This window comes from Chelonoidis abingdonii, chromosome 1 (genome assembly GCF_003597395.2).
Source record: "Chelonoidis abingdonii isolate Lonesome George chromosome 1, CheloAbing_2.0, whole genome shotgun sequence".
NCBI lineage: Eukaryota > Metazoa > Chordata > Testudines > Testudinidae > Chelonoidis > Chelonoidis abingdonii.
The window spans coordinates 8907654-8917746 of NC_133769.1; the positions used below are offsets into that span (position 1 = coordinate 8907654).

General features: G+C 44.4%; 1 protein-coding gene across 1 annotated transcript in view; it reads left to right on the top strand.

Moving 5' to 3' along the window:
• The first annotated feature begins 391 nt into the window (after positions 1-391).
• LOC116823921 (SH3 and multiple ankyrin repeat domains protein 2-like) overlaps positions 392-10093 on the top strand; it is a 109617-nt gene continuing 99915 nt past the window's right edge. Inside the window, exons 1-2 of the mRNA XM_075063439.1 lie at positions 392-412; positions 1745-1948. Of these exons, the coding sequence (XP_074919540.1) occupies positions 392-412; positions 1745-1948 (225 nt within the window). The remainder of the gene's footprint in view (positions 413-1744; positions 1949-10093) is intronic.

Sequence of the window (10093 nt, forward strand, 5' to 3'; positions counted from 1 at the left end):
GACCAGGGAAGGCTGGTACAGCCCCGGGGACCAAAGATGGGGAGCTGGGGGAATTGGCTGGAGCCTCTCTATTTTTAGTTCATGAGTGGCTGGGAGAAGCATTCATGTAACTCAGCTGGCTGTGTCCCTGCCTGTGGATGTCTGTGTGAATGCAGGACCTATCAGAGGTTTGCAGCTTGTCACGGCATTGCTTGGTGAGAGGAAGCACAGGTTGGAGGGACAGAGGGCTTAGCAGTACCCCAGTTCCAGGCCGCACACCAGGAAGGCCTCTCACAGTTAGTTTGAGCTTTGTTATTGAATCATCTCCATGTAGTTTTCAGGCATTTCACTCTTGTGACTGTTCTTTTTAATTTTCATTTAACAAGCCTCTTCATTTGTGTAGTTCCCCTTTATGAAGATAAAAGCTGCTGTGGTGAGTTTCTTTGGTATTTTCTCCCCTCCAAGGATGTTAAATGCAGGGCCAGTGCAACCATTTAGGCGACCTAGGCGGTTGCCTAGGGCACTGGCATTTGGAGGGTGCATTTTCTTCGGCAGCGACCGCGGCGGCCGGATCTTTGGCCACCCCGGTCGCTGCCAGCATTTAGATGGAGGGAGCTGGGGCAGGGGAGCACAGGGAGGGCCGCCTGCAGCCTGTAAGGTGTGCAGAGGCGGCATGCGGGGGAGCTCCCCGCCCCAGCTCACCCCTGCCCTGCCTCCTCCCAGAGCACGCCATGGCTGCTTCACTTCTCCCGCCTCCCAGGCTTGCGGTGCCTAAGCTGATTGGCGCCGCAAGCCTGGGAGGTGGGAGAAGTGAAGCAGCGACTGAACGCTCGGGGTGGAGGCGGAGCAGGGGAGAGCTGGGGCACAGGAGGGGTGCCTCAGAGCGGAGGGTGGGGAGCTGCCACAAGGAGGGCACCTCAGGGCGGAGGGGGGGAGCTGCCACAAGGAGTGGGGATGCCTCAGGGCGGGGTGCGAGGGGTGGGGAGGGCGCAAGGTGGAAGTTTTGCCCACGGCGCGAAACATCCTTGCACTGGCCCTGGTTAAATGTAGTTATGTTATGTTCTCTATTACTGATCAGTTCAGCTATATTCATCTCTTGGACCAGATCCTGTGCACCATGTAGGCCTAAATCAAGAACTGCCTCTCCCCTTGTGGGTTCCAGGACTAGCTGCTTCAAGAAGCAGTCATAAATGGTGTCTAGAAATGTTATGTAGAGCTCTACCTCCTTTTTCAAGGCCTCTCTTTCCAATGGTTAAAGACCTTTCTGGGTTCCTTCATTGTCCCTAATTGAGCTTGCAGTCTACCACCTTGCAAAATCATTTGTCTCTGTTTATATTTGTGAGATCTTTCCACTTCTGGATGTCCAGTAGAGCCTCTGCACCCTTCCACAGGGATATTTAAGCTGAATAATGGAGAAGACTTCCTGACAGTGAATTGCATGGTATTAGGCAATGGAATACTCTCCTGGACATCCCATTACTTGAAACATTTATTTGCAGACAGGATAAAACCCTGTAGATTAGATTGTAGAGAATTATTCTGCCCTGGCATCACAGGAGATAGAGAAGATAGGACCTAATGGATCTTATCCTCCCTAATTTCTGCAGATTATCTATTTCCACTTACTCACTGCCATGGAAAAGGTTATAGATTTCCTGTTCTAAGCTTGTTCCATGGCCTCACCACTGTTGTTCTTGGATGTGATTATGGAATTACAGAAATGCTGGGTTGCCATCCACTAATCACTCTCTCTTTCTCTCCATAGAAATGTATGCGGCTAAATCCTGATGTTCCTGTCTGGGTCTCCAAACAGCGCATTCTCTGTACCTTGAACCACAGCCTGAAGGATGTTCTGAACTATGGGCTTTTCCAGCCAGCCTTCAATGGCAGGGCTGGAAAGTTCCTGGATGAGGAGCGACTGCTGAGGGAATACCCTCTGAATCCAGACACTCCTGTCCCCTACCTGGAGGTATCTATCTGCTTTTTTTATTTGGCTTCTTTGGTCTCTATCATGGTAGTGTCTGAGTGCCTCAGAAGTACTAAAAAAGAGTAAGAAAAATCTCTCTCTCTTTTTTTTTTTTTTTTTTGCCATTGGGAGTGAAAACATGAATATACCATAACAATTTGGGTGTGTGGGTGGGTGAGTGTGTTTGCTTCTGTGAAGAAGTTCGGAGGGCAAGCTGAGTCACAGAAACGAGCTTGACATTTAGTTCTCAATGTGCCGAGCCTCCTGGGCATTGTTTGTCTTTGCTGGCAATGGGCTTCACAGAGTTGGTCCTGCTCATTTAAAAGTTCTGTCCCTTTTGATCAACTGCTTCAAGTGGAGCATAGCTGTTATAGAAAGCCAAAGTCACAGTGGGAGGAGTGTGTCAGTTAGCTAGGGACTATCTCATGGAGAACTGGGAATATCAGAACAGAGACCTTGAATTTGATGTTGTATTCAATATGCGTCCATTGCAGAGACATCCTCGTAACACTCTCCTTTCCTGTACCTCAGTTTAACTCTTTGTTGAAACACATATCAGAGTTCTGTCACTTCAGGACTTTTCAGAAAGCATTACACAGTTAACCCTTATGGACTGTTACATAGGTAATCCTGAACATAGGTTTTAATAACAGTTTCCTGTCAGCTGCAGCAAGAAAGGGCAACGCTACTTCTTAGTAAACACTTCATACACAGAAAAACATTTTGATCTGTATTTGGAATACTTAATAGCATTTATCTAAAAGCTATTATTTAGTAAATCCACCAGTCTTCCTTAGACAGACTTTCACCACTTATCTGCTGTTAAATATATTTCAATATAAGGTTTCAAAATAACTTGCATAATTTAGCACACACACATAATCACATCCCCTCTGGTCTTCTTTCAGAGATAATTTCTCAGTTTCTGTCATATGGCCATAATATGCACTGTGTGGCACCTGGATTCTTCAGACCTTGGGCAGAATAGCAGCTTCTGAGTTATTCTCCAAACACTTCAAAGCCTTGTCAGTAAACAAAAGCCTGGTATTCTAACAGGGAGCAGCATTCCAGCCCTTGGGTTAATAGCTGACTTGTTCTACTCAGTTTCTGGTGAGATCAGAAATCTGTAGGCTGTAGCCAAAGTTATGCAGGTATTGGGATCAGCATATAAAATATCTATTTCCTGGCTTTCCCCATAAGCTCAGCTGAGTCAGATAAAGATTTACAACCATTTATGTTGCTGAGTCTGCCCCTGTTCTTTCTTTATCTGAGACAATATCCTAATTTCTTCTTCCAGTGTCTGTCTGCGGATCTCACTCATGGTGCGCATGTGCCGCTTGCACAGGATTATGGAATGTATTCACCAGCAATGTCCACGAGGGGTCGTGCATGCACCCTCATCCTTCCCTCCCAATGGCAGAAAGGGCAGAGCGACTCCAACTCCCAGTCTGAGCACCCCTTGGCAGAAACTCAGAACAACCTCAGTCTCCCATAAGAGTTAGTTTACTGTAGTTTCTGTAGTTATTAGTTCGTTTCATAGTGTTTCATTTTGAGCCAACTGTCAAAAAAAAAAAAAAGGAAGTATTTTCTGTAGATATAATTTAGTAGTTAGGATACCTGGTGTCTGAACCCGTGTCTCCACACTTCAAGACTTGTCCTTCATGTTGGAGGGGTAATTCCCCTTAATGACTGACATATTGCTTAGGAGAGAGTTATATTCCTTATAAGTGTGCAATTTCTAACCGATTCAAAAAATACACGCAAAAGGCCAGGGAATCTTGGCTAAAACTTTACCGCCTGGAATAATCTGTGGGCATGATCAAACTCAGAAGTGGCTCAGAAGGAAGAAGTTAGAGATTAGATACTTCCCTAGAAACTCATGCAGCTAGCGTTCAGCCACTATTATCGCTCCTGGATTGAAGGAGTCAAAGAGAGCTTCCTCCTCCTCCATGAGCTTGTAAATGGCACCACAGACACTGTTGCAACAGTCGATGATCTGTGCTAGCTGCAGGAGAAATTTTGCCTCTTGTTTTGCCACTGTTTTCCTTCTCTGAGTACCAAGCAAAAAGAAACCACAGAGCCATAGATCTATGGACATGGCTAAATCGGCACAATGCATTTGGCCCTGCAAAAATAATTGGACTCGGCACAGGAACAACACTGAGCTAAGAAGACACCCACTGATCTGTTCACGGTACCTATGACTTTGGTCCCTCCAGCTAAATCTGCAGCACTGAGAGCTCTTTTAACACAACTCTTTGAATGCCAGCACGCTCACTGTGAGCTCGTTTGGTGTAGATTCATTTAGCGTGGGCTCAGTCAGTGCTGACACACTCACCAATCACTGGCTCATTCAACACTGTCCCAGATTTCTGTGGTGTTCAGACCTCCTGTACCTCCAAGACCTATTGAAATATCATTACTACCTAGGCAGTGTGGCGAGTTACTCTGGAACTAAAATCTCCTCTGGTAGATGTCACCTTTTAATTACTGTCTTTGAACCCTTTTCAGTACCAGGGCCACAGGTACCAGGGTTTTGTTTGTTTGTTTGTTTGTTTGGGTTTTTTTGCTCTGTCAGTTTACAGAAAGGTCCATGAGTTCACCTCGGGTGCCAGGATCCCCCAAGTATATCTCCTCTGGAAGTTTTCTTGTCCTCCTTTCTGTCTCCTATTTGAAGTAGAAACCCTTCCCCCAACCTGGCTCAATTCTCTGTGGGCCTGTCCAGGGATATAGAATAGCACAGGAAGTATTCTTGCTATTTTTCATACAGCGATCATGTTCCTCAGCCTCTCCATGCTTGTTGGATGCCTCTTTCTTGGCCTGGTATGTCATGTCTGCATGGATTCCAGACCTGGCTATTTAGCCATATTAGTTTCATTTTCAGGGACAATTTCCATTACCTACTCCAAGGTCCAGAGACAAATCTCCTAAACATGAGTTGCCAAAGTCTCTCACTCACCTGCAAGGGAAATCGTTCAGAAAGAGCAGCAGCAGATAAATGAAGAAGATGATATAGAGCCATCAGGAAGACCCATCCGCTCCTCCTCTTTTTTCATCATTCTCATCAGATGAGGCTATGACTCCTTCTGTCTCTGCTACCATAGATGACTTTAATGCATTTCAGGAGTTGCTTAAGAGGGTGGCTGGAACCTTCTAAGTTCCTCTGGAGATGACATGAGAAAAGGCATATAAACTATTTCCTGTTGTGCGGCCCACATACCAGAGTATGGCAGTATTGCGAATCCAGGAGGGAATTTTAGATCTGTGGGCTATTCCAGCTTCAATCTCTGCCACATCAAAGCATGTGAATTTGAAACATGAAGTTCCAACAAAGGGTTTAGAATTTTTGTTTTTTTTACTTACTGTCATCCTTAGTAGTAACTGCAGCCAAGGAAAGATCCAAGCAGTCAGTGAAATATAGGCTGGAGTATAAAACCCCCCAAAACTGGGTCTTTGGGGGAGAAAAATCTACTCCTTTGCTAGCCTGCAGGTCAAGATAGACCATGATTAGATCATGTTGGGCAGATAGGATTTATCTGCAGTGGGATTACACCAGAGAACCATAAAGAAGTGTTCATCTCCATTTGTACAGAGGGTCAGTTAGTTACCAGGACTTTCTCACAAGCTGTTTTGATGCTGTAGACATGGGAGTGAGGTCAATGGTAACAACTGAGTGAGATCAATGAAGTGACAATGAGAAGAGCTTCATGGTTCTTCGAGTGGTTGCAGATGTGCGCTCCACTCAGGTGTGCGTTTGTCCAACATGGCAAATCTGGAGAGCTTTGCTTAGCAGTACCCACTGAGGTGGCCATTGTGCCCTCTGGCCCTTGTAGCCTTTCCATGGCCCTGCCCCGATCCCTGTCACTTCATTCTCACCACCTGTGCTCTGAGTCAGAGCTTTTCTTGGGGGTTCTGCTGCATGATTACTGATGACAATAGTGAGATTGCCTGTGAGCTTTTGTAAATAGTTAATTAGTACCACTGTACTTATTTAGTTAGCTCAATAGTTAGTTACTGTTTACTGTATTGTATGTATGTACTGCTATGCCCTCACCAGGTTTTATGTGGGATGGGTCTTCTGAGAAGTGGAATTCTCCAAGTGGACATGTTCTCCTCCAACAGGCACAGGAAATATCACATTTTCTGTTCCTGAGGGAGAAAAAAGCCTGGCATCTATAGCAAATGTTTTCATGATTCCCTGCTCAAATCACTAAATTTACGCTTTTCCATCTTGCGTTTTTGTTCTCAGTGTGTTGTAGAAAATGAGACAGGACAATGCTTGGATCATCCCAGTAGCTCCAGCCTGTCCTCACCAAGTCTGGTACTCAGACCTATTGCTTCTCTCCAACTAGTGATTCATAACTCTACCTAATCAGGCAGACATAGTCTTCCAGAATTCCGGCCTAATTCTTCACCCAGGCCCTGCTTGTATGGTTTGGAGGCTATGTGGACTTCATCAGTAGAGAGTAATTGATCACTGGAAATTCAAGATCTCTCTTTACAGAGTAGAAAACCCTTCACTAGGAGAACCTACATGGCCAAATGGAAATATTTTTCCATCTGGTCATCATCACATGGCTATGCTCCGTTACAAGTTTCTACACTTATGATTCTAGACTATTTACTGTCTTGGAAGTAATTGGGATTGTCCATTAATTCAATCAAGGTTCACTTAGCAGCAATTTCGGCCTTCTATCCACCATTGCAGGGAGCCTTAGTATTTTTGCATCAGATGGTTCATGATGTATAAAGGGTCCTGTAAGGAATCTGTAAGGAAAATAGCTGCACCATGGGATTTGAACATAGTACTCTCATCCCTTATAGATCTTGAACCAATGTTGTCTTGCTTGTTGCCTCATTTGTCAGTGAAAACAGCAATCATTTCAGCACATAGAATGAGAGATTCAGTCTCTGATGGCAACTCTCCATATACAATATTTCATGCAGATAGGGTAACAATGAGACCTCGCCCTAAATGTATTCTGAGAGTGATGTCGGATTTCTGTATTAGTCATTAAATCCATTTGCCAATGTTTTTTCCAAGTCCTCATGTATCTGTGGGAGAGACGAAGCTACACACCTTGGATTTTAGAAGGGCACTTCGGTATTATCTTCACAGGGCACGACATATGTGTAAATCACCTAGGCTGTTTATATCATTTGTTATTAGATCCAAAGTGAAGGCTTTTTCAGCACAAAGACTCTTAATGGGTTTCTGTCTGTATTAGAACAGCCTGTGCTGTTGATAAGCTGAGCCCCCTACATCATAGTAGAACTCGGTCTATCAGAGGCCAGGTTGCTTCAGCAGCCTGCTATAGCAGCAACATGGTCTTCCGCTCCCACGTTCATTCAAAATTATTCTCTGGTGGCGGCTTCTAGCTCAGATGCCCCATTTGGTAGGGTGGTGCCACCAAATGTTCAGATGAACTCCTACTGCCATCCTGTGTAGCAGTCAGCTGCTGGCTAATTTCCATGAGCAGGATCCATGGATACAGATATGCAAAGAAAACATGGTTACTTACTGTACAGTAACTCCGATTCTTTAAGATGCTCTGCACATGCGGATCCCATGAGCCACCCTCTTTTTCCACAGCTCAGAATTTAACGTATGAATTCTGGATGCTGAAGGAAATGAGTGCTGGTTGGGGTCATTCCATCTTTTGTGTCCTTGGGAGGGGAAGAGCAAGGGTGTGCCGGGTGCATTTGCCACCTCAATGGGTGCTGCTGGTGAGAACATTCCAAACTCCTGTGCATAGGGCATGTGCACGATGACTAAGATGGACAGAACATCTTGAAGAAACACAGTTACTGTCAGGTAAGCTAACTTCTGTAAAAGGTGGTTACCAATAGCTAAATGTAAACTCCATAGGTTTTATAGCCTCTAGGACTGACAGAAGTTCCCTTCCTGGATCTCCCTGTAGGACCATAAAACACACTGCAGTGGACCATAAATTATCCTGAGAGCTTCCTGTAATTTTTTCTTTCCTCTGAAGTAGCTGATGCTGGCTGCTGTCACGGGTGGGATTCTGAATTAGATGAGCCATGAGTCTGATCCAGTCTGGCAATTCCTATGTCCTATGCCTGTACTAGCCAGGCATTGAACCTAGATCAGTTCCACCCGTTACTTTAGCAGAGGTCTCTGTTTTCTGGGGACAGAGTACAGGTCTTCTTGTTTACTATCTAAAGGTCTCTGTCCAAAATGAGCCTTACTTCTCAAAGGCGTTAATGTTAAACAATATTTACTAGGGATAAGTATTTTTAAATTGGCAGGCCTGGCTAACTTGTACATAAGAGACTAAAAAAGTTGACTGAAGAGCTCTCTGGCCCGCTGATCTTAATTTTTAATAAATCTTGGATTCTGGGGAAGTTCCAGAGGACTGGAAGAGTGTTAATGTTGTGTCAATATTCAAAAAAGGCAAGTGGGATGACCCGAGTAACTATAGGACGATTAGCATGACATTAATCCTGGGCAAAATAACGGGAAATCTGGTACGGGAGTCAGTTGATACAGGGAGTATAGTTAATGCCAGTCAACATGGTTTTATGGAAAATAAATCTTGTCAAACAAACGTGATTTCATTCTTTGAGATTACAAGTTTGGTTGATAAAGGTACCTGTCTAGATATAATATACTTAGACTTACGTAAAATGTTTGACTTAGTACCGCATGACATTCTGATTAAAAATTAGCCCAATACAGTATAAATAGAGCACACATTACATGGATTAAGATCTGGCTAAGCAGTACCTCAAAATATAGTTCTTCTTCGAGTGCTTGCTCATATCCATTCCAGTAGGGTGTACGCGCCGCGCATGCACGTTCGTCGGAAAACTTTTACCCTAGCAACTCCAGCAGGCCGGCAGGTCGCCCCCTAAAGTGGTGCCACTATGGCGGGTGATATATACCCCTGCCGGCCCGCCTGCTCCTCAGTTCCTTCTTACCGCCATTGAAGTTACACAGTTGACTGTGCGTTGTGTGAAGAAGTACTTCCTGGTTATTTTAAATTTTCTATTTGTTTTTCGTTGGGTGATCCCTAATTCTCTACGTTATGTGAAGGGTAAATAACACTTCCCTATCTACTTTCCACACTAGTTATGATTTTATAGATCTTTATCATTATTCCACCTTAGTTGTCTCTTTTTAAAGCTGACAATCCAGCCTTTTTAATCTCTCCTCACATGGAAGCTGTTCCGTACTCTAATAATTTTTGTTTCCTTCTCTACATTTTTTCAATTCCAATATATTTTAATGAGGGCGGGACCAGAACCACATGCCAGTATTCAAGGTGTGGGTGTACCATGGATTTATATAGTGGCATTATGATATTTTCTGTCTTATTATGTATCCTTTTCCAATTGTTCCTAATTATTCCTTTAGCTTTTTCACTGCTGTCCGCACATGGAGCAGATATTTTCAAAGAACTATCCACGATTATCCCAGTATCATTCTCACCGTGTGCCATTCTATGGTAAAAATCCTCCCACTCCTACTCACTATTCCCCTGTTCATCATCCCAGAATCCAATAGCCTTTTGCCACAAGTTTTGCACTGGGAGCTCTTTTCATTTGCCTTGTCCGCTATGACCCTAATCCTTTTCAGGTGTCACCTGTTCCAGGTTACAGTTCCCCATTCTGCAATGTGGCCTGAATGTCTTTTTCTTAGAAGTGCAATTCTGGATTTGGCCGTTCTAAATACATTTTTTAATGGGCTAAGTTTACCAAAACCAATCCTATCATTTGTTTGACTATCTTGTCCTTATTATTTTACTACTCTGCCGTTTTTGGGTCATCTGCAAATTGTTAGCAGTTGATTTTATAATTACCTCCAGATCACTGATGAAAACTGAATAGCGCGGCCTACTACTGATCCCTGCGAAACATGGCACCCCATGCGATGATGATTCTCCACTGAAAAACACGGTTATCCACTTGTAACTCTTTTCTTCTGAGAATGTGTTGCTCATATCCATTCCAGTAGGGTGTACGCGCCGGCGTGCATGTTCGTTCGGGAAAACTTTTACCCTAGCAACTCCAGCGGGTGCAGGTCGCCCCTAGAGTGGCGCCACTATATGGGTGATTATTACCCCTGCCGGCCCGCCGCTCCTCAGTTCCTTCTTGCCGGCTACTCTTGCCAGTGGTGATCTCTTC